This window comes from Manis pentadactyla, chromosome 4 (genome assembly GCF_030020395.1).
Source record: "Manis pentadactyla isolate mManPen7 chromosome 4, mManPen7.hap1, whole genome shotgun sequence".
NCBI lineage: Eukaryota > Metazoa > Chordata > Mammalia > Pholidota > Manidae > Manis > Manis pentadactyla.
Genome location: NC_080022.1, coordinates 112207440 through 112231380, shown reverse-complemented (window position 1 = coordinate 112231380; position 23941 = coordinate 112207440). Strand labels below are relative to the sequence as shown.

Below are 23941 nucleotides of genomic sequence, written 5' to 3'. Positions count from 1 at the left end.
TAAACTCTCCAAAAGCAGGGCCATGTCCTATTAATTTTTGTATGCCTCATCCTGTTATTCCCTGACATACAAGTGCTGGCTTAAGAAATTAACGGATGAAATCATCACAGCTAGTTTTTAATTCTGAGATGGCTTCCTTATGACTCATGCTCTACAGTTATACATACTGTCTCACATCAGCTCATATACATTCAGAAAACATAAAGAGGCTTTACATATAGTTTTGAGACAAGTTTAATTAGAAAGGGATATATTCATGAAGAAAAAAATCATTCTAAAGCCAAATAAATCTTGCTTTTGTAGTGGCCACAACACGGTGTTTCAATCATCATGAATAACTCAGGGTTTTATAGAATGATATTAAAAAAAAAGATACTAATGACACTGAGTCATAAGATTTAGACTTATGAGAAGTATTATTTTGATAAGATAATTTAGCTTTGACTCAGCACCTAGAAAAAATCCTTAACTTCAACTGAAGTATGGTCTGGGGGTATATAAAGAGCCAGACCTGAAGGATGACCAGAATCTCAGCATTGTTTTTCTCCAGGGCTATGTCAAAGGCAGATTTATCAAACTTGCTGAAAGCATGGACATCAGCTCCATATTTGATAAGTAGCTCTACAACATCTCGATGGTGGTGCTCTGTGGCCCAATGCAGAGCTGTCATCTTCAGCATGTCCTTGGCATTCACATCTGCACCATTCTGTTATAGAAAAGTAATTTTTTCAGACACTGGTTACAGCAGCACAGGTGCAAGATCTCATCACCAAATAAAGAGGAATTCCATGGAGACTACACATATTCAAATTTAGAACACATTTAAGAAATATCAAAGGGAAAACACTCCTCAAACTTTCCTAAATGCAGACAGACATAATGCTTTCAATGAGTGGGTCTTCCAAAGACATCATTTGGAAATTATAACAGATGGGAGAGGAAGAGGAAAAAAACAGATTTTGTTGCATTTATTAACAGAGCTGAGTGCCTGAAAAAATCAGCATAAGTGCAGAGAACACTTGCAGAAAGGGAATGAAGAAAAATCAATAAAGTCTGTTTAGCCTTTAAAAGATTAGAAAACAAAATCCTCATAGCCATTATAACTCGTGAAAGAGATGCAAATCAATGCTATAAACTGTCCTAAACTTACCATGTGTTTAAGTAAGAAAACAGTGAGGTGGATGTCTTTTTTACAATATTTACCCACCACTATTCTTGTTTTACCCTAACGAGGAGTTCCACGATGTGTGCATGTCCATCAGCTGCAGCCATGTGCAAGGGGGTCCTGTCCACTTTGGTCCGGGCATCCCTGCTAACGCCTGCTCGGAGGAGCACTTCTGCTGTGGAATAATGGCCATACTGCGCTGCAAGGTGGAGGGGTGATGTTCCAAGCTGTGGGAAAATAATACTCACTGAATATCAACTGTGTCCAGAGTTATCATTACTGAAGAGATACAAGAATCTGGTTGGGCAGAGAGGATTGAAGAAAAGACTTAATTAAAAAATTAAACACTAATTGGCAAACAAATATACCACCAATTAAATAAGTGCTAAGCATAAAGGATTAAGGTTAGATGGATTTTATTACATAGGTTTGCCAAAGGGATATGAATTAACAGGGGTTAGAAAAATGGATAGACAAGAGCATTCTGAGTCAGGGGTAAAGGGAAGAGATAGGTTCAAAACAATTCTTAGGAGAAGGCAGAGACTGGAATTTTGGGTGCAGATCTAACTGGCTGGAATGGGAGTTTGTGGCCACAGTAACGCAAAGCAGAAAGACTGATATGATGCAGAGGCAATAAACATTTAACAATAGTTTGTCAACAGCAATAAGCAAGTCTGTACCATCTTAAAGTAAATCTTTTAAGTTATTTATCAGAATCAACTTTGGCCAGAGACTTAGTCCTTTCTTTGTGTTATGCTATGGTAAGCCTATGTTGTTTATTCTTTGCTTTTCACATATTCAGCTTCTCTGCCTTGACTGGATTTAATCCACATTGCTCTTTGCAGGTCTATTTATAGAAATGTTCATCTCATGGGTTTCCTTTTCTTCCCTTTTGTGAAGTGCTAAGAACCTGCAGGCCTCTGAAGTTATGAATTAATTACCTCAGAATACAGGACACTGGTTCACAGAGTTATTAAAATTAGGTGATGCATACAAAATCTCTGAATGCTAAGCAAACCTACATTATGACCTAGACCTAGATTCCTCTGCTCTCCAGGGTGGCTGCTTAAGGCTCATGAAATTACACCTTCTTCTTTAATGTTTTTTAATGGTGGTAAAGGAAACAAAATGGCCATACATTCCTTATTAACTAGGACATTTTACAGGAAAAAGGCAAGGAGTTTTTTAGTTGGAAAGCTCTCTTACTGTACTGATTTTGTTTAATTTATAGCTAATTACAGAAATCTATAACCTGAGGGTACTCTGGGGAGAATTCAACCTTAGAAAATACTCTAAAAAGCATTATAAAAAATCACAAGTATGTAATACCTTACAATTATCACCTATATATCCACAGAAGACTCTTTCAATTTGGAAAACTAAAAGAAAGAGGAAACCACATATTCAGATGAGACAAAGAACATAAAATTCTTGTAGGGAGAATGAGGCAGAAAGTGAATGAAAAAAATCAACACTGTCTCTTTAGCCTTTAAGAAAGTGGCTGGTAACAGCACACACGGAGTAAGTGAGAGAGCTTACCCAGTCTGTGGTGAATGGGGCACCATTTGCCATCAATGTTCTCACTTCATCATCTTGGCCTTTTCTTGCTGCTTCTAGCAACCTCTTCCCCAAGTCCATCAAAGACATCTTTATGCATAGGAACAAAAGTTTTCAGGAAGCTGTAACTGAAAACACAAAGAAAGCTACCTGTAAGATGTTTTTAGAAGATCTCTTGTACTTGAATATATATGTAAAATACTTCCTAAACTGACTATCTGACACTTCCTTTCTACTTCATCTAAACCATCAGATTTGGGAAAGTTTCAGGCCCTAGACATTATTTCCCTCTTTCAAGCTCCAGAAAAATACTTTGGAAAAATGTTTAACACATTACTGTCTTTCTAGATTAAAGAATCAGTAAAACAGCATTTCAACCTTCTGAAACAACCATGGGTAGAAATATTATCTTACACAAAAGAATGATGAAGAGACAAACCAAGGATACTGAGACTCAAGTATATGCCACTTTTTCAAAAATGAACAATATGAGCCTGCCACTTCAAGGAAAACCATTGACAGTATTTATTGCCGATTATCAATTATAATTTGAGCTTTTAAGCAAAAAATTGAGTTTTGGGAAACCTATATCCACCATCATGAATGATAGCTTACTGCAAAGTTTTCTGATGAAATTAGTGATGACACTAATGAATGTGATTTTTTTTATACTATACAATAAAATGCATCAACATTTGGATGCCCTGCAAACTTTGGTGATCCAACATTTTCAAATGACCAATGCATGTTATAAAATGCATGGGTAAAAAGATTAATTCATAGTGAAAGATCAATGGGTTTTAAGAAAACAGTATAAAAACTGTATTTATAAGGTTTCAGATTCCTCACTGCAACTAACTTTTAAGAAATTGACACTAGTTGAGTTTTTGTGGAGCATCAAAGAATACCCACAATTACCTGAAAAAGCTATTAAAATACTTTCTCCAAGTACATATTGCAACAGATTGAATGCAGACGTAGATATGAAAATGCAGCTGTCTTCTGTTAAGCCAGAAGTTAAAAAAGAGATTTGCAACAATACAGAACAATGCCATTTTTCTGTTTAACTTGGAGACATATTTTTCATAAAAATGTGTTATGTTAATATGTAAGGGTTTATGACTGTATTTAAATCAATGAACATTAAAAGTTAATTTCTAAAACAGTAAATATCAATAGGTTTAACACCTTGTAGTCCTCAGTAATTTTTGAGAATATAAGTGAGTCCTGAAACCAGAAAATTTGAGAATCATTGGCTTAGGCAAATCATTCAAGCCACTACATGATTTAATTTTCCAATCTGTAATACAGCATTGTGCTCAAACATGGCTGTCCAAGAGATCACCAGGGAGTTTGCTGAAAATGAAGATAGCTGAGGCTCTAGTCCAAGCCCTCTAAATGAATAGGTTCAGGAACAGAGGATGAACTTTAATAATGTGTACTTTTATAACTTGAACTAAGTGTCAGTTTTTACAACTCAAGAAAATGCTAGAGAAAAAATAACAGAAAAAACTTCTTAGAGAAAACCGATACTTTGCATTCCTCCATGGTTATCTTCCTTTTAAAATATCAATACTGCCTTTCAGTTTAATCATCTTATTACTAATAGTTAAAAATAAAGATAAATATTTAGGTGATTCATTGGCCAGAAATGATTCTTTCACATTCTCCAGTTACACTATATATAAAAGATTTATCTTGAAGCCTTCAACACTTCAATGATAACTAATCACAAAGGGAAAAAATGCCCTACATGGGGATGTTCAGAAATGCTGGCACAAAGCAGAATTAAACTATCCTAATAATGAAATTTCAGCTCTATTCTCTACCACACACACACATACAATACTCAGTTGAAGGCTGAGGTATTTGCTTAAGGAGAAATCTAGTTTGCTCCACATTCCTGGGAAGCTGATACTTGCAGAAAACAAGATCCTTTAAAAAAGTTGATTTTATACCACTACAACTGGTGTCTTCAGCACCTGAACATGTGCAAGTTTTTTTTTTAAATTTAAGTATAGTTGATATATTGCCAAGTATTTCTAAGCACTCAAGTTTTTCCAATGTAGTCCACCTTCACATACACATTTTTATAGCTTTTGTTTAATCATATTTGTGAGTCTGTACATCAGTACCACTAAGTGGCAACTGACCCAAATTTGTCATCCTGTTTTTAAAATAGGCCATGAAAAGCCTTATTTCTTACAATACAAACATGTATTTAAGCTTTTAACTATAGATTGTAAATTAGATTACATTGTAAATAAGGTATTATACTCATCACCTGAAATAAAATCTCCTAGAAATGTGTTCTTCAAGGCTCTTTTCTCTCCCCCCTATCCTCAGTTACTTTTTTCTTTAGAGCTTATCTGAAACATCTTATACAAAAGTAAAGTGTTTTTTTAAAATAACACTACTCTGAGGGGACTATGTGTCATTTTCCCATATCCTATGTCAACAGGGGTACTACCAACCACACAAGAGATGTAGCCTAAGAGACAAAAGGCACTTCTGAGCTCCCGGATTACAAAAAACAAAGGGAAAACATTCACCTGTACTGGGTGTACCTTCCCTATACACAAAGTAAAGAAACAAGATCTGATCTAACTTGTCTCTTAGAATTTTGGAGATTAATAAAATAACAAAGCACCCCCTCCCCTTTCCAAACACACACACACACACACACACACGAACTCTCAGTGTGTTTTAATAACGGATATAGTGCTTGAGCTCTTGACAACAAAGTAGTCTACTATCAGAGAGTAATTCCGTTTGTTAATAGAATTTAGGTGAGGCGGTTCCTTCGTTATAAAAGGCGTATGTATAAAGGCAGATGCTTAAAAACATCTCTTTTGGACTGGATGGGTCACACAGTGCAATGAAAATATGGTCCCAGATGGCCCAAAACGTGAAATTGAAGGTAAGCCACAGAATGTCCTTTTCCAGAGATGTTTATTAAAAAAGAGAGAAAGAGAAGTCCTTCAGGGAAGAGGAAGAGGGCTAGGATGATCTCCGCTGGCTCAAGGAAATCTGTGAGAATGGGAGAAAGCTACAGAGAAGGAGAAATGGAATTGAAGAATCCATGGTCTGGAGACTTCTTGCTTTTCCACTGCACCCATCCCCGCTGGGCTGCCAGCTGCACAAACAACTGCGCTAGAACTGGAGATGGGCCTTTACTCCTCTTGTTCAGATTACCTGAGCTCACTAAAATCTTTAGGCTACTACTGGGGTTACAGAATTGGAGTTTCCATTTTCTGTTCTATCGCAAATACTCACAGCAATACTCTGTCTTTCATTGTCAACTAGGGGCAGGGAGCCAAGGTCAGCCTGATAGGGCCGTCCCCGGCCCAAGCTCCGCACTGCCCCCTGGCGATCACCTCGGCGGCCCTGGCTTCCCTAGGGCCGGCTCCCCAGCCCCAGGTCTTAACACCCACCCCTTCTTCACCTCCTCCCAGTCCCCTCCCCTTCCTCCCGGCGGCATCCCCTTCCTCTTTGCCCCCGTCCCCCAGCTGCCCCTGCTCCAGGGAAGGGGCGCCGCTCGGTGTGCGCCCACAAGTCTGCGACTGGGCTGGGAAGTGGTGCAACTTCTCACGGCAGTCTCCCTTCCAATCCGGACGCCCCCCAGAGTCCACGCATCTTCTTCCCTCTCACCTCCTGGTCCGGGACGCTGCCGGCTGCGCTTTCACCGAGTCCGCCAGTTTGGTCCCGTTTCCTTCTCTAGTTTAGACTCCCTGTCAGTGACAGTCACTTTTTGACCTTTTCATATATGCATATTTTGGGGGCCTTTAACCCCCCCTCGTGGAGAAATGGAGGCAACAAAATGGCGGACCCGGAAGTGAGGACCCCTTTAGTTTAATTCCTGGCGGAGGAATCCGTGAAGAGAAACTGAATAAAAAATCCACATTTGCGTTCGAGCAGAAAGGTAGTGCACCTCCGAGGCTCATTTTCTATTGACCGAAGCCCTTTTGAGGTAAAAATGTGTACATCAGACAATCCTGACGGGACTATTTAGCGAGGCGGAGGGTTGTTGATTGCGTGTCTTACGTGTCATATAGTTCCGGTAGGGGACGGACCGGATATGTGTTTGGACTCTAAGAACCCGCGTACCTCTAAGTTGGGTTGCGAGTCATTCTTCCATCCTCTTGGTGGCGTCTTTGGAGGGCTATGTTGGGGTTGATGGGAAAACCTTGTTACCCTGTCTCAACCCCGGGTGAGCCTGTTTGGGACGTTACTGCTTTGCGCGAGAACTGAGCGCTGGAGTCTGACGACGTTATTTCCAGTTACAGCCTGAATGTAATGACCCCAGGACCCAGCTCTCAGCTCCGACCAGTGGAACAAATAACGGAATCCTTTTTTTTTGGCGGCGGGGGCGCTGCCTGGAAGAGGATGGAGCATGAGTTTGTAAATCCATTTAGGCATTTTGTTTACCAAATAGTTGATTCTCATTTCCACCCATAAATAATCGTCATGACTGAAGGACAGTGAGGAGTCGGGAAAAAAAGCCCTCCAAAAATAAAAATACAGGACACATCACTGATCATTCTTTTTAGATTTTTGCTTTTGTCCTTGATAGTGGGACTTTCAAGCCTATGAGGAAGATTCACTGTGTCTTTTTTTTTAAATTACCTAGGTCCTGTTCATGTCATCTTTATTTGTGGCATACTGGCCAACTACTCTTCATATAGGTATTTACAGCTTCCCTTGTGTCTAAGAGCCAAAATCATATCTCATCCTCTTATATTGTCTGACTCAATGCCTTTCATAAATAATAAGTACCAAAAACTATATGTAAATTAGTCCAAATAGTTTTTTTGGAATAAGACCATTTATAAATAAGCAGACAACATATTTGGGTTAGTTTATTTCCTTAGGCACCTAGGCTGAGATAATGAAGAGCAGATTTGGGGCCACAGGTGCCTTCTTAGGCATCTGGAATTATTACCGGAGAAAGGCTGGTAGTCAGAGGGCCAGCAGAAGAGGGGTTGGTTGCAGCTCTGTCCCTAAATGCTTTATAATTTTAATTTTATTTTACCCATTTTCTTCTATCTGTTCAACCTGAAATTCATCATTTTAATATAAAAAAGCTACTCATAATCATTGTTCCTCAAAGTTGAATATTAGAAAGTTAAAATATATTAGCTGAATCTGAAAGCAAGATTAATTTCTGAAATCTACCTATACTATGTCCATGTAAGAGAAAACTAGAACCCAGTCCTGGGATTGGATATCTTTATTAAAGGAATGAATAAATGGCAGCACAAATTCAGCAGCAATAATTTTGGAAAGAGTGGGAACAAGGTGTAGGATCAAAATGTGATTCTTCATGTTCTCAAGGTAGCTGAAGAACTGTATCCATTGATCAGTATGTTACATTGTAAATGCAGAAGGGCAAGACTAATACTAAGGACAAAACCCAATGCCTTTTAGAAACTGAATCAAAACCTTACAAATTATCATAATAGTCAGCAAGTTTGCATCTTAAGATTTGAAATAGCAATTTTCCTCAACTACAGTCAGTTTTCAACCCAGGAACAAAGTTGTAAAGTGAGTATGCTTGAAGAAAGAACATTCTTTTGAGAACACTTAGCTGTTTCTGAAATGACTCACTTCTTTCCCGTATTTTCATTTTTTATGATGTATTCCCTCTTGTTCTATACCCCAATTTCTCTGAGAAAAAGTGTATTTACAAGAAAGCAAGATAAAAAAGTAAGACTCTTATCACCTTAGCCTTTTAAAAATCCTACTCTTCTAGCAGAGAATCTCACAACTTCCAAGGTTTTCATCAACCCTTGAAGAAATATTTGTGTTTACTGCCTAGAGCAGGAAATTAGGAAGTTTTGAGCAATCTCTGAAGCTGATCAAAATGGAGTAAAAAAAATCAGCCCTCCATTTTGCACTACTATTTTACTTTCTGGTGCCTCCATCAGGCCTGTTTTCTGGAATTAATATCTTGGGGCAGGGGAAGGAGGAATCCCTGTGGCCCAAAATTCCATTGCTTGAACCCTTTACTTTGTGGCTTCAGGGCTTTTAAGAGAAATTGAGAAGATAGATAAATAAATAAATACAACACAATTCTGGCAGATTCATTAGTACCACCTCAACACAATAAAGGGGAGAGAGCAAGATTAATGGGAAAAATGTGGAAAGGAAGGGGCTTGAAAAGAAAGGCAATGAAGGCGAGGTGGTGGAGAAAGAAGTGTTGGGTTTAGAGCAAATCCAGTTCAAAGGAGTGGATGCTGGCAATGGGAGCTCTCCAGAAGTTGAAGGTGCTGTACTCAAGGAGGGCATCACCTTCAGGGTTTTTCTTCAGCTCTGCATCAGTTGCTTGCTCAGTCATTTTGCCAGCGCTGTTGTCCTTGCCCTTGTAGGTGGATGTATCTGACAGACCCAGGCCTTCCAGCTCTGACAGATCCAGTTCTGGAATGGGCATTCTCCAGAAAAGAAAGGAGCTGTACTGGCTACTCACAGGGTCCCTCATAACTTCCTGGAAAGAAACCACTTGTCAGTCTTCATGCAGCAGTCTTTCTGTGGCCCATGGCCTTTCCTTACTTGGAAACTTTACAGCCCCATTTGCCTCTGTATACCTGTAGAATTTCCTAAATTTCTCTCCACCTTGGAATGACTTATTTACTGCCTACTGCTTCCAGTCTTGATTTTGGGTCTGCCTTTCAAGACCCTCCAGAATCTGATCCCATTCTTCTTAGCCCCATTTCTCCGCTACAGTTATGCTCATTCCTATCTTGCCTAACTCTACTTTTTAACATCTTAAAACACTATCCAAGTTTCAAGACTCCAAGTCCCTAGAGGAATCTTTGCCTGAACTCCTGTTATACTGTTATTTGCAAATATTTGACTTCTTCCTGACTATGGTTTAAAAGGTCATAGTAACTCTGAAAAGGGATTCTATGACATTTCTATTTTCCTTCCTGCCTTCTAAACCCTACTGTAAACTCACCTCTTCCAGGATTTCCTTAACCTGTAGCCCCAACACCCTGTAGTTTTACCTGACTGTATCACTTTGGGGTTACAGATCAGTTATGTCTTGTATAGGGCTAGTCTTATCTCCTTCAAGGATAAGTTTCCCCAAGGATAAAAACCAGTCTAATTTGTACCTCCTTCACAAGTGCTGGGCATTGCACACAAAAGACATTTAAGGGTGATTAATTTTCCCTCAACCTTTATTTAATACAATGAGCACCTTGCCACTCCTATCTATTAATCCAACAGATAAGCCTATTTTTCTCTAGCCTCTCTCTCCTTCAGAATAAAACCCAGGTGCTAAAAGGATTTTCCTATGCTATAACAGGATCTCTTTTCTCTGATCCCAATGCTAGAACATACCTGATGATACAGCAAATGGACTGGAAATTCCAGATAAGGAAAGTAAAGTTTAGATTGGGAAAAGAAGGTCCTTTAACAGAATTATGTACTTTTCCATGCTTTCATCAGTACTTCTATCACCTTTTCTGCTCATTCTCCCCACACCCTGATGTTATATGATTATTATGCCCCCTGGCAGCCTTCACCTTGCTGCTTGCTAGCCAAGGGAAGGGGCAAAAGCATTAGCTGACTGTTTCCAAAGGAGCAGAAAGAACATTCCACCACTCCAAAAATAAAACCCCCATTTCAAAAGGCCTTCCTCCCAACATCACACTCCACTGGCTGTCACCAGGCCTTGAGACTGCTAAACAGTGGCCTAAATAGGTTCTGAAATGCCCCCATGTAACATGTTAGGTGAACATGGTAATGAATACACTATAAAAACTATAACTCCATATAATGTAAAGTGTCTCCAGTAAGCAAGAAAAAGAAAGCCTTAAACTAGAACAGTTACATGTGAGTGTAGGGGCATTAGGAGTGGTGAGTGAGTAGACTAGGATGTTTTTAATGTTTAAAGCAAATTCTGAGTTGCTTTTTTTCTTCTTAGGTTCAAGTTCCAAAATAATCCCTGGGAACTGAGCATTACTCAGCAGACACGCTGCTTAGAAGGAGGATGATTTGGGGACTGGAAGGCGTGGTGAGTGTTTTGGAAGGTGAGGTCATCATCCCATGATATTCAGCACTGATCATCTCCACAGAAATTTGCAGACATGTGCACAGAAGGAGAGCTACAAAAATGATTGTACTTATCAACCAACTAAGGTCTGGGACCTTAAGAAGCAAACCTTAGGAGTCAATAATATTACGCACTTCTGCCCACAGGGATTTTTTTTTTTTTTCACTAATATTACCAGTTATTTGCCTAACCTATTGGCTTCTTTTATATCTCCTCACTTTACTAGTCCCTCTAGAGTAAGATTAGTATAATGCTAGGCACCTATTAGGCTCTTGAAAAAGTAGAATCATAGGGGAAAAAATAGAATTTAAAAACTTAGAAAATACCTTAGAAATTATCTAGTGCCTTGTGAAGCCTTCCAGCTAATCTGGACAGAAACCACGTCTCATAATTCTCAATCTGGTCCTTTTTTGCTGTGTTGTATGTAATAGTTGCCTAACAGCTTTATATTAATCCCTATACCAATATTTCCAAAACTTTCAAGAATTCTTTGATTGTTCCTGTAATTCTGATCTGAATGCTGAAAATGCAAAAGGCACTAGAGAGCAAGCTAGAATCAGAGAAAGGGAAAAGCTCTTTGACAAACTGACTTGTTTTCTTACAACCAGAATATGCATGATAACTGCCCAAACAATCCCATTGCTCTGAGTGTCTTTCAGAGTGTATCTTGCAATTAAAAAAGCTAAAGGAAATTTTACAAAATATTAACTTACAAGGCCTAAAATCTCTAGCTATGCCATTGACTCAGAGACATGTACAGAGTACCAAATGCATTCTAGAAAGACATTCAAACAAGCATATGTAGCATTTAAAATCAAGTCAAGAACATTGAATACACAGGAAATTGAAGCTAAAATACCATTTATATTACCTTGCATTCATATAGTATGGATTTAACTCTCAAGTCCCAAATTTTGCAGGAGGTCCCTTTTCAGCTAGCTTTCTCTCATCTCTCCAAATGTTCTCCACCCATTCCTCATCTATCTTTACATCTCTCATTTACTTATTTTAAGGGCTTGGACAGTGCCTTATACAATATTTGCTCAATAAATGCTTCCCACTTTAAATCATCCAGATATTTTAGGTAAAGTAATTTCTAAACATCACCCTAAGAGATGCATGATTGGCAAATATATAGTCTAAAAAGACACTCTCTGTGCCACATAGACACACCCAAATACCCTTTGTCCAGACCCTCAGTGTGAATCCAGGGCCTACCCAACAGGGCCTTGCTGTGTCATGCTGCCACCATAGGAAGGACAAGCGATGGTGGCAGAGGAGAATGGAAGCTCTCTAGCATCTCATAATATCTGCCTCATTCTGGTCTTGGATTTTCCCATTAGCCACGTCCTTTCCCCACCTATTCCGCTGAGCTGCAGATGAGCATTACTTTCCCAGAATCTGCCCCCATACCTAGCTCTTATGGGTTGTACCAATTTCAATATGGGATCAAGCAGTCCTCCACCACAGTGGCCTCCACCTTTTTCTACCTCATGGTGCCTCTTTCTTGGAAACAAAGGTTTGATATAGGGAATAGGAAACTGTTAAAAGAGAGGTCAGGATTACTTTCAACATTATTTCATATCCCTTCCCCAAGACTCCCTCATAAGGAGACAATAAGTTTGGAATGAGGGTAGACACATCAGTGGAACACTAGAGAAAAAAATTGGAAATTTAGGGAACAGAAGCAGAGTGGTATAGCAGGACTAGAGATTCATCCAAAAAATGGTAGAACAAATGAAAGCTTGAAAAAGAAGATATAGATAACTAGGCTGAAGATAATAAAATACATAGGACAATAAATTATAGGCAAATAGATACTTGAAATAAGCAGATAAATGCGGAGTAATGATAACATGTAGTATATTGTTAAATATTACTGCCTGTGTAAAGGATTTTAAGGCATGGATTGAGGCATTAGCAAAGATGTAAAACTGTGTGCAAAGAACTCCCCATTGTTCATAGTGCCCCCTTCTCTCCCCTCCTCTTCTCTTGAACTGTCCTCCAACCTCATCCTTATTATGGTCTTCAGCCTAACCCGAAGCAGCTGCTCTTCTCTCTTTACCAACCCCCTGCTCGCCTCCCTCAATTTAGTTTACCTGTTATGAATTACTAGCGTGTTCCAAAAAGATGGAGGGAGTACCTTGGGGGCTCCGGTTTCTGCTCTGTGCTCGAGAAAAAAGAAAGCTGTTGAGGCTGCAATGGCTTTGTCTTCTCACTCCCTCTGCCTCCTCAGTGCCCGAGCCGGTCTGCTCAGTCTCCCCCTGCAATGCAGCCCCTCCTAAGAAGGGCGGAAGGACTCCCCGCCCCCTCCCTGCCTGACTCGGCTAATTCAAACGCTAGGTTCCAGAACACTTTAGAGAGGGAGGCAGGAGTTCAGCATCATTGTAGGTTTAGTGGTCTGCACAATTATTCCCGAGCTCTTCCAGCACCCCCATGCTGAACTGAGGGTGTCAGAATGAGCAGTTAATTGTCCTCTAATTTTAGGTTTATGGATTAAAAATCTTAACTCTAGACAACAGTAGAGGAGTGTCCCTTTCTTCCCCAATTTAAGGATTTCAGATTACGTAGTGTTTTTGCAAATCAGAAGCATTCTCCATCCCTCCCTCCAATCCCTCCCTTTCCCGACTCGCCTCTCCACCTTCACAGCCGGTAAATAAACCTCTCCCTATTCCATTTTGCGTAGAGCACAAAAAGATTCGCGGAGATGGGGGCGGGGACGGCCGCGGCTAATCCCTGAGTTTGGTTGGGTACTGGGATTTGGGGGCTCCGCTTCCCCCGCAATGCCTGGCGTTCGGAAGGAACGCGTGATGCTGGGGCGCCCAGCTTGAGTGCCAGGCCCTCCTCGAAGGCTCCACATTCCCCGGGTCATCCAAGAGGGGCGGCGGCCCTCGAGGGCTTCCGAGGCCCCCCTCTCACGTCCCTCCACGGTGCAGTGCCTCATCAGCCCAGGGGGGAGCTGTGCGCCCGGCTCCCAGCCGGACGGGTTTCGTAATCGCGTCGCCGGCGTTTCCGCCCTCAGCCAGCCGCACCTCTGTTGGCCCGCCCTCGGCTCCCCTACGGCGCCGAGGAGCGAGCTCGGGAATCCCACGCTGGCGGGCACGGAGTGGAAGCCCCTCTCACCGTCTGTCGCCGGACCTAGATGCCGGAGCGGGGCAAGTGAGACCGTGGACTTGGTCCCCCGGCCCGCGCGCCCCGCCTGCCCTGCCAGGCGGAGACGCACCGGATGCTGGGGGTGGGGGAGGAGGGTGTCCGGGACTGTTGAGATGCTGGGTCGGTGGGAAAGAGGGTGCGCTCCCTAAGTAACAGTCCCCATCCGTGCTCGGCGCCGTGCGCCGGCTGAGGCCGCTGAAGAGCTAAAAGGGCAAGAAGGGGCTAGGTTGTTGGGGGGAGGAGGGTGGGGAAGGTAGTCTTAGAGACTCAACTCGGCGGTGTCGTGTGCCAGACAAAGTGAAGCAGAGCTGGGTGCTGGAAGGTCTGACACCGAGGCTGCCACGGAAAGCAGTGACAGAGTTCGAAACATTTACAGAGAAGTCCCAGTCCTAGTTTAGCGCTGGGAATAGCAGAGAATTTCTGGGTAGAGTTAGCGGGCGGGCAGAAGTGGAGCCTTATGTGACTAAATATATTGGGGAGGAGAAGCTTAGGGCCTAGTTCTGTTTGGTCTTAGGCCCCCAGAATTCGTTTCCTGGGCAAGGGCACGGTTGGTACTGGGGCAAATGCCTGTCACTTGATTGAAAAGTGGAGTCCACCCCTACCTTTCAACGGCCCCTCAGCTGCCCTCCACATGGGCAGGTCTCCACTGGGGGCCAGCTGCAGACCTGGGCTCTGTGGCCAGAATTGCTTACTCCATTCTATCAGTTCTCTTTCTCTGTCTCTCCAGCTGCTTCTTGTGAAGGCTTGTCAGGCAGTGGGGTTGGAGGCCTTGGGGCCAGAGGCAGCGGGACTGGGAAAACCGGTTTGGGGCTAGAACAGGACCAGGGAACTACCTCTGTATATCTTACCTCACTGGAACCTTTCTCCTATTCCTTCTCCTATTCACCCCCCAATAGTTTTGAATCTCATAAGCCCCAGTGTGACCTTAGAGTCTTTCCCAGTTCCATATTTCACCCTTCCTATTTGGGACTCAGGCCTAGTTCTCCTCACTTCTTGGCTGTGAGGATATGGCTTTATGCAGTCTAAGAGTCCTGACCCCTTCTATTGTTTTCCCAGCCCCTTTCCCTTCATGGAGGGGTTAAAATAGTGGGCAGCAGATTCAAGTGCCTTCTCCTGGACTTACCAGCTCAGAACTTCATTTTCCCTCAACTCACTCCTCTCTAGATGTTTTAAAGGAGAGTTGTAGCCAATCACTCTTACTTCCTTTTCTGGCCTTGTTCCCCTCCACACCACCACCACATTCACCCGGCACAGTCTTCTCTGCACTCACACCCCAACCCCAGTTTCAGAGACCCTTATGTCCAATGTCCTGGGGAATGGAATTTCCTGGTCACTTCTCATCATCATTGGTCATTTCATGCCAAGTCCCCCCCCCCCCCACTTTCCCTCCACCCAGCTCTGGCCAGGTCCCTGGAAAAGGAACAGAAACAGCCTTGTTCCCTCCATGGCCCCTTTCTCTGTCTCTCCTTTCCTCTCCCCTCCCACCCCTCATTTCTGTCCACTCAGCTTTGAGCAGGGGAGGATACTGGGGGAGAGTTCAGTCTCTGTAGGGCCTGTCTGGTGGTGTTGGGAGTTTCCTGATTCTTCATTGTTTTCTTCACCACCTCCCCACCCCCTGCTCTGCCAACCTTTACCAACCAGCCGCCACTACCATCAGGATAAACCCTGTGACTAACTGACTTCCCCCATGACCACAGCTCCCCTCTCTGGACAGCTGTGTTCTGACTTACGCCCTGTCTCATTTGCACCTCCCCACCAATGGTGGGAAGGAAAGTAAGAGAAAGCCCAGACTCCTGGGTCCTTCCCTCCCCTAGAAGCTGTAGCTCTGTGTTTGTGTGATCTCATCCCAAGGCTGTTAAGAAAAAACCCTCTCGGCTCTTAGACCAACCTGGGGTGCCATAGTATCAGGGTTCCAGGCCTGGAAGGAAGGCAGATTCCTATACATGCTAAAGTGTAATGTTCATTAAACCACCCTGTTTGGAATCTTTGAGGTTGCCTGTGATACAGGACTGGGGAAATGCAGTGAGTATAGGGGAAACCCAGATGTACCCTATCCTGGCTGGCAATCATGCAGAGGGGAGGAAGTTCTTCCTTGATGCTATTGGAAAGCTCCTTGTGTCTGGTTGGCTCATGAAGCTTGGGAGTGGAAGTGGTGAGGGCGGAGGAGGAACAGGTCACAGCATGAGGGGAAGAGGGAGAGAGGGAAGGAGGGATGGAGGCAGGCCTGGATCCTATGGGATGTGAGGCAGAACAGAGAGGCACGATAGAACATGTGAAGAGGGTGGGGAGGCTGGAAAAAGATTCCTTATGGGACAGAAGATACCTGGCACATGGACCTATAACCTGTGCTCAGATGATTTATACAAGACACTTGTACACAGATATGAACATGCCACATATGTGCAGAGGGGCACACACAGGAGTGCAAGGATACAGGACACAGAAAAACAGAGTGCATACAGCCTTCAGGATCTCAAGGTCAAGTAGTAAAGAAGCTGTGATAGTTACCAAAGGGAAGGGACTGAGGAGGGTGGGTGGGAAGGGAGGGATAAGGGGGAAAAGGGGGCATTACAATTAGCACACATAATTGGGGGGTGGGCCTGGGGAAGGCAGTATAACAGAAGACAAGTAGTGACTCTATAGCATCTTACTACGCTGATGGACAGTGACTGTAATGGGGTATGTGGGGGGGACTTGATAATGGGGGGAGTCTAGTAACCATAATGTTACTCATGTAATTGTACATTAATGATACCAAAAAAAAACACAAACCCTGTTAAATGGTTTCTGGGAGGTGTTGGATCTCAGTTGAAGGAAATGAGGAGGAACAAGGGCTCCCTGTGGAAAGTCACGAGGCCCAGGGTGCTGCAGTTAGTCACCTAGGACCTGGTAGTCAAGGCCTCTCTTGGTCTTAAAGAAAACCTAGGTGTTCAGGGTAAAGTGAGGAAAACGAGGGATAGGGCGGAGGCCCTGTTTGTGAGTAAAAAAACCACCATTTCCTCTTCAAAGTCACTTAACTGCCCCTCCCCTTCTGCCCTAAACCCAGGGAGAAGGGAGGTGGAGTTTGTAGTGCCTCAAAATCTGCTCATTTTTGCCACTAGCCTTTGGTCCCCTCCCATCCTCTCACCCTAAATGCTTCTGGCCTACTGCCTCCCTTGGTACCACAGCTACTGCTCTTTAACCCCTCAGCTCTTTTCCTTTCTCTGGGAGTCAAACTATGAGGTTCTTATGTTTGGAGAAGGTTAGTGTTATGTATGGGACTAGGGCCTTTAAGGGAGTATGAGAAGATAGGGGCTCATGAGGAGGCTTCCCAAGGAGGTGGGGGTGGGACTTCTTATTAACCTTTCTTCTCTCTCAACTCTCTGCTCTCCCAGGGTTCCAAGTCTGTGAAAGACATAACATTGTGCCTGCCTGCTCCACTTGCTGGCCCTGCTAATCTCCCCGGGTCTGGGATACTGACCTGCGCTGCTCAGCTAAGGTTTGGAGGGCTCAGCTGTCTCTAGCCCCATCCAGCTAAGTGAACCCAGGGTGCTAGTGTTACCCTGAGGGGAGTGAGGAGTGGGCAGTCAAGGCACCAGAGCAAGAGCCCTCTGGGGCCTCGGGCGGAGGAGTGAAACTGGAACCATCAGGAAGCATGAGTGAATTTTGGCACAAACTGGGCTGCTGTGTGGTAGAGAAACCCCAGCCGGTAAGTCACCCCAACCCCAACACACACAAAAATCAGTTACTGTATACTGTGAAGTAGACACACCATCTACGATCTGCTGTCTACAAAGCACACTTCTTGCCTCCCTGCCTGTCAGGATAGTTCCTATAGCCTGTCAGGTGTGTACCTGGAATAAAGGCGACTGGGTGTGGGAGAAGTGGAGAGTCCCAGCTCTTACTTCCTGATCCTGTGGAGTCTGAGTTGGGCAGGAATTGTAGGTGGAGCCTGATACCTGTCAGTTTTCCCCATTGTTTCCTCATCAGCCAGAGGTGACTTGCACATGTCCTTTCTGTATCCAGTGTTCACTCTAAGCCACTGCCCTCACCACCCTGCCTGTGTCCTCTGTGTGTTTATGTTGTTCCAGCCTTGCCTTTCATAGCTTAGTGATTTCCTATTATAATGCCACACCCCCTTTCCTGCCAGGCCCTTAGCTCTTAGTAGCTCTCAAGACACTTCCCTTCCTCCTCTGTGACTGGAGAATGGAGCTTCAGACATAACTCTCATATCTTGTCTAAGCAGCAGCAGAAGAGGAGACGGATTGACCGGACCATGATTGGGGAACCAATGAATTTTGTCCACCTGACTCACATTGGCTCTGGGGAGATGGGGGCCGGAGATGGACTTGCCATGGTAATGAGGAGGAGTTGATACGGGGTTGTGGCCTAGAACTGTTCCTCTCTTTGAAAGTTCAAGCAGGGAACATAACAAAATACTTGATATGGAAACAAGAAGCTAGGATTCTGGTGCTGTCCCCAGCGGCATAAACCTGAGATCTGCATTTCAGGTCTCTGGCCTAGGTTTCTTCATTTTTACAATTAGCAGATTGTCCTCCATTGAGATGGGGGATATATATATGCTTAAGAGTTACTTGGAGGACTTTTTCCAAAAATCATAAGCCTTCTTTCTGCTAGTTAAGAACTGCTGTCTCAGTGCCGCAGTAAGTTACATTGTGGTTGAGAGTGCTGGAGCAGGAACAACACAGCACCTCTGTGCTAAATAATGTCTAATATGTCCTTCTGCTCTCAAAATAAGGGAAATGGGCCTGGAGATAGTGAAGGCGGCTTTTCACCAATTGTGAAATTCAGATAAACATGAGAGTTGTTTGTGAGAGGATATTAGTAAAAGGCCCATTTTATCTCATCCTCATGAAGGTTGGAATAAAGGGAGGCATCGAGACTTCGCTTGGAGGAATGGCAGTTTTAATATTTTCAGACTGATTTTACTGCAAGGAGATGGGATCAGCTCTGCCATGGAGGGCACAGGGCTGATCTTGTTACTGTATGATATGAAGACTTAGGAGGGGGTCTCCCATGTACTATTTCACAGACAGGTGCAGTTCAGGAGCAGATGAGATCCAAGGGAAACCGCGATAGGCCGTGGAGCAATTCTAGGGGCTTGTAGCTCCAACAGGAATGGTAAGTGATCAGAGAAACTCATCCAACACCTCCAGCCCCCTACCAACACATCCTGATGCCCTGTCTCAGAACCCTGATCCTCTGCAAAAATGGAGTGAGGGGAGGGACAAAGAATTAGAACAGAAGAGTCAAGAATGTAGGATCCAGACAGACACAAAGGGATGTGCAGACAGACAGAAATAGAGAAAAGAGTACACTAGCACATTGAACATAGTTAAGAGTCTGCACTAGGTGGTGCTTTCTCACGAAGGCCTCAGTTTTCCTGGAAGCTGATCTTTTTTTTTTTTTAAATCAGGTTCTGCTGTCTGAAGCCTCCACTCTGTGTCCAGCCCAGAAGAGATGCTGTCCCCACCACATCCCTTCTAGAACCAGTGGTCCCAGGGTCCCTCTTCCCTGTCTCCCTAATTGTGCCTCAGAAGGCTTGGGGGCTGGACTCCCTCTGTTCCCGCTGGCTGTAGCCCCTCCTGGAGATGGGCCAAGGCAGCCTGACTGACTAAGTGACTAGTGGTTGGCCAGAGGGGCTCAGCTGAAGCCCTGGACACTCAGATCTGAGATAGGAGTTTTCTGGGAACCTGGAATGAGGTCCCTTCTCCTGAATGATGGTCTAGGTGCCATCTGTTTTTAAACTTTTAACCTGGAACTCCTTATATAGGGCTGGTGGGTGAGATCAAAGCTGAAGATGACTTTGCTGAGACGCTCCTTGCCTCCCTGCCCTTGACCTGAAGCAAACGTCAGGCAGAGGCTGGGTGGGTGACTACTGCCTAGTCTGTTCTCTCTCTTTAGCTCAGACCTGAAGCTCACAGTCTGTCCATATCTCTCTACCAATACCAGGGTCTCTCTTGTTAGGCCTCTAACCCTGTTTCTGTAGCACTGCAAGCTCCCCAACATCTTTTTAAAAATTAGTTAATTAACTTAAGATGTGTTTTCTTAATTACCCCCGTCCCATTGTTTAACCCCATCCCTGTTAGGAACCTTATTGTTTCCCACCAAATAAGAGTTAAGGTGAGAGGTATATCTTAACCTGATGACATTCCATGTAAGTCTTAGAAACCTGGCCTGCCCTCTGCCAACCTTCCTGCTCGTCCAGGTGAGAGGAGGAAGAGGGCTCTGGAAGACACCGAGTGCAGTAAAGCTGGGAATTATGGCTCAGTGTGGACTTCCTGACATTAAGGATGGGAGGGTGGTGAGAGCAATAGGTTGAAAACCATCATCTGTGAGTCTAGGGATTCTTAAAATCCTCACAGTATGGAGCAGAGAGACCCATAGAGCTGAGTTTCTCAACCTCGGCATTCTTGACATTTTAGGCTGAGTAACTTTTGTAGTGGGGTGTGTCCTGTGCATTACAGGGTGTTCAGCAGCGTCCCCAGCCCACTCTAGTTATGACAACCTAAATGTCCTCAAGGGGGTAAAGTCACCCTCAGTAGAGAGCCACTGCTCTGGAGTCAAGATATTTTTCCCCTGAGTGATTTCCCCACCTCACTCACATGCCATTATTCATCCTAAACCTGAGCCATGGATGAACCAGGTCCCCTTGTAAAGTAAGCTCAGCAGGGCTGCACATAATCTCTAAACAATACCGTGTTACCTGTGTGTGAATGGGTTCATGTCTCTGACGGAGGTGTATGCTCCATTCTTGCTCTCTGGGGGAGGGGTTCCTGCAGTCTGGAGGCATGAACGGTATGGTGGAAATGGGAAAGGTAGGAGAGAAAAGCAGTACAGTGCAGACAGCCCAGCTTGGTCTCTGTGAAATTTTAAGTGCTATTTCTGTGCCCTACTCCTAGAACCAGACACAAATATGACTCAGGGAGATTTGTCTGAAGACCAGGTCCCACTCCCTGGCTGGCTGAAGAGTCTGCTTTAGGTGGGAAAGTAACGTAGGAGCAGGGTCTTTAGGCACTTTGTTTTCTCAGGCATTTTTTTGTTGGGGCCCCTTCCTGGCAGGGTCATTAGGAAGGCAGATCAGATGAACTCCCTTTGGCTCTAAGACTGAAAAGGTTAGGGGATGAGTGTCTAATTAGCTCAGTAATAGGAAATGTCATAGTGGGGGTCAGGAATGTTGGAACTTAGGGATCACTCTGCTTATTCCACTGTCCATCCAGTTTGCCCCCACCTACAGTGACAAGTTCTGTTTTTTTCAAATTTCAGTCTATTTCTTGCAGTTTTTCTGGGTCTAAGATTTGTCATAGAAATACATTCCCAATTTGCTGTCAGTTCCAGGCTAGCTAGTTGCCCTAAAGTAGCTTACTAACCTGAGGGTTATACTAGATCTAAAGGGTTAACAGGATAGGGTAGACAGACTGGGGACTCCTGTCATCTCTGTTCATCCTGATCTGTTATTCTAATGCCTATTCTTTGGATACAGTCTTTGCTTTGGTGCTCTCTCACCTTTAGCTTTCCTACTGCGTATGCTACCATCACTTTAACAATATTTAGAGTGATGGGAGTGGGTTTGAGCGTCATAATTTATATTTAAAAATTTGTTGAACTTTTAAGTACATTTTTCAAATAAAAAAAGTTTAAGCAAAATAGTTGCAAAGTAATCACTATAGGGATGTGTTGGATTAAAGGACAGGTATGGTTGATGAAGGTAACTCCCAGAAAAGTGGCTGACAAGAAATTTTGTGCCAACACTGCCCTTCCCAAGAAGTTCAGAAGGGTGTTTGTAAAGGCAAGAAAAAGACCACTGCCACCTGCCAAGGGCTGAACACATGTGCTCCTGTTCCCTTTTCTTGGCATTCGTCTTGAGATTTTTCAAGTCTTTAAAGAAGTACTTGTTTAAGAACAACTTTGGAAATGAGGATGAGCAACATCAACATTTTATCCTGACGGATGCAAAGGAACTAAGCCAGATGGTCCTAGCTACACAGTTAATTTTTAAGGCTCAAGAGATTTATGGTCCTCTTCCCTCAGATACCTCTAAAAATACACAAGACCAAACAGGGTTTTTTATAGTTTTGTTTTTCTGTGCTAAACATCCAGTGGGTGCTGGGATTGAAAAGGGAGGAGAGGTTGAGATGCTGACACCTCTTGAAGTGACCATTATCTCCAGTTTCTGTCTATCTGGGTAAGGAAACGAGAGAAAAGGGGAAATATAACCACATCTATATTCTTTTCCCTTCCTTGCTTCATCTCCTCCCCACAAACCCTCATTCTCAACACTATTGCCCTTATTTATGCTGCTTTTTTATATTGAATGTTAAGACAATGATAGGAACTGACAAAATGGCCAAGTATACATTTTATTTGTCCCCTCTCCCCAAAGGTCCTATCATCCTATCAGTTGAAAATATTTTATCAGGTCAATCAGAAGCTTTGGTAGCTCTTTTGGTAAGGTAGAGAGGACTGTCCTTAGGTTGCTAGGAAAAAATCCAAGGATAGTTGTAATAGTGGTGGCTACGAGCTTGGGCATTAGTCAAAGAAACCTAGTTTAAAATCATGCTGTGACTCTGCCACTTACTAGCTTTGTAAACCTGTTTCTGCATCTGTAATGTGAGGATTGATCCACGTAAAGTGCATATAGTAAGACCTCAAATATTGCCTGTTGTTACTGTTAAGCTGCATTTGAGATCTTCCATATCCAATTATCTGTGCACCAATAATTCTTTATATAATGACAATCTTAACAATTTGGTCACTAATCACCTAATGACCAATAACATCAAACACTTACTGGCTGCATCTCTGAACACTGAAGAGAAGCTGTTCCAAATATCCTCCAGTCCAATCCTGACAGGTCTCCAGAAAGCAAGGGCTGGGCTGGGGCTCGGGAAGTGGAAGGGGCTGGGTCTCAGTATACTGCTGAGTGAGAGGAAGGCAGTGCTGGTGCTGGTGGGGGCACTGGCAGTGGTCTGAGTGGTGCCGCTGGTGTCAGGACAGAGGCCTGCATCCAGGGGGCACTCCTTCCAGAGCTGGTCGCAGGGACACTGATGGTCGGTGCAAGGCCGGTGCTCTGTGTGGAGCTGGCTCAGTGCCCCAACTCGGAGGTGCCCGCAAAGGCCATGTAGCTTCCCGGCCCTGGTCTGGCTCATGGTGCCTGACTTGCAGTGGCAGGGCCATCGGCCCCAGGGCATCAGCACCACACACAGATCCTTGGGAGGTGGCATGGCCGTGGGTGAGGGTGATGGTCACTGCCTCGGGGTGGCCCCTGCTGTTGATTACTGGTCCAGGGTCCCAGTGATGGGCAGATCCTCCATAGACTTCCAGGTGGTGGGGGGCTGGCTTGAAGTGATCCTGATTTCCGGTTCCTGGGTATTCGCTGGAAACCTTGAGCTGGGCTCCCCCACTGTATTGGAAACATGCTGGAAGTCTCATCGTTGTTGTTACCCTTTCTGGCATTAATCACAACCCCCTCTTCCAAAGACCCGTCCTCCTCGTCCACCACGTGTGACTGGCTGAGGCCTGTGGCCACCGTGGCGGCCAAGAGCTCAGCAGTAGCTGGGTTTGCCAGGCGGTCGGCGGCTGCCACATCAACCTTATCCCCCTGCAGCACTGTTACCCTCCTCTTTGGGGGAATCCCGGACTGGGGTATCCCGGCGGCAGTCGGGTAGCTGCGGGTCATGTAGCCCCCGAAGCGGAAGCTGACCGTTGCATCCCGGTCGTAGTCAGGCCTTGGGCCCCCGCCGCCCAGGGCCCCAGACTTAGCAGCAGGGTCCAGAGCAGCACACCAGCGGTGGGGCCCATGGGGCTCGGCAGTGTGGGGCTGGGAGGAAGGCCAGCGAGGGAGGCCAGGGCTCCTACCTTTCTTCCCTCCCCATTGCTCTCGACCCACAGACCCGCCGGGTTGTTAGAACTGAGGTCCTTGGGGTGGGGGCGCTCGGAGGCACGTGCTATGCTGAGCTAAAATTCTAGAGAACCGCTGCGGCAAGAACTGCGTGCCAGCTGGCTGCAGG

The 23941-nt window shown here is 44.4% G+C and overlaps 4 protein-coding genes across 11 annotated transcripts in view; 1 reads left to right on the top strand and 3 right to left on the bottom strand.

The window, feature by feature from the left end:
- Positions 1 to 6513, bottom strand: part of GABPB2 (GA binding protein transcription factor subunit beta 2) — a 37828-nt gene extending 31315 nt beyond the window's left edge. For 6 of the 7 annotated variants that reach the window (XM_057500716.1, XM_036905197.2, XM_036905194.2 and 3 more), the window contains exons 1-4: positions 6374 to 6513; positions 2705 to 2850; positions 1225 to 1392; positions 512 to 706 (exon numbers count right to left, since the gene is read on the bottom strand). In XM_057500716.1, coding sequence (XP_057356699.1) covers positions 512 to 706; positions 1225 to 1392; positions 2705 to 2812 — 471 coding nt within the window. In that variant the 5' untranslated portion in view covers positions 2813 to 2850; positions 6374 to 6513. Of the gene's footprint in view, positions 1 to 511; positions 707 to 1203; positions 1393 to 2704; positions 2851 to 6373 lie in introns of those variants that run through there. The other variant, XM_036905200.2, reaches the window with a different exon arrangement.
- On the top strand, positions 6474 to 21580 carry CDC42SE1 (CDC42 small effector 1). Its single transcript, XM_036905209.2, has 7 exons — positions 6474 to 6692; positions 7353 to 7407; positions 10650 to 10755; positions 17306 to 17619; positions 18157 to 18267; positions 18964 to 19052; positions 19348 to 21580. Exons 4-6 carry the CDS (start codon positions 17566 to 17568, stop codon positions 19036 to 19038), a joined length of 240 nt encoding a protein of 79 aa, XP_036761104.1. The 5' UTR covers positions 6474 to 6692; positions 7353 to 7407; positions 10650 to 10755; positions 17306 to 17565; the 3' UTR covers positions 19039 to 19052; positions 19348 to 21580.
- On the bottom strand, positions 7938 to 13360 carry MLLT11 (MLLT11 transcription factor 7 cofactor). 2 transcript variants are annotated; one of them, XM_036905207.2, is made up of 2 exons: positions 12878 to 13360; positions 7938 to 9206 (listed from the first exon to the last, which is right to left on the bottom strand). In XM_036905207.2, exon 2 carries the CDS (start codon positions 9198 to 9200, stop codon positions 8928 to 8930), a length of 273 nt encoding a protein of 90 aa, XP_036761102.1. In that variant the 5' UTR covers positions 9201 to 9206; positions 12878 to 13360; the 3' UTR covers positions 7938 to 8927. The 2 variants fall into 2 exon arrangements, with proteins under 2 accessions (XP_036761102.1, XP_036761101.1); XM_036905206.2 differs by having other exon boundaries at positions 12922 to 13347.
- Positions 21581 to 22277: 697 nt separating the features above from the next.
- Positions 22278 to 23885, bottom strand: C4H1orf56 (chromosome 4 C1orf56 homolog). Its single transcript, XM_036905202.2, is given in 3 exon segments — positions 22278 to 23349; positions 23352 to 23633; positions 23636 to 23885. Coding segments are annotated over 3 exon segments (1038 nt in total). The 5' UTR covers positions 23733 to 23885; the 3' UTR covers positions 22278 to 22690.
- Between the last annotated feature and the right edge of the window lie 56 nt (positions 23886 to 23941).

Coding starts and splice junctions, on each gene's coding strand:
- MLLT11 (XM_036905207.2), bottom strand. CDS start 9,200: ATGAGGGACCCTGTGAGTAGCCAGTACAGCTCCTTTCTTTTCTGGAGA.
- CDC42SE1 (XM_036905209.2), top strand. CDS start 17,566: ATGAGTGAATTTTGGCACAAACTGGGCTGCTGTGTGGTAGAGAAACCC. Junction 17,620..18,156: donor TGGTAGAGAAACCCCAGCCG/GTAAGTCACCCC, acceptor TTGTCTAAGCAG/CAGCAGAAGAGGAGACGGAT. Junction 18,268..18,963: donor CCGGAGATGGACTTGCCATG/GTAATGAGGAGG, acceptor ACTATTTCACAG/ACAGGTGCAGTTCAGGAGCA.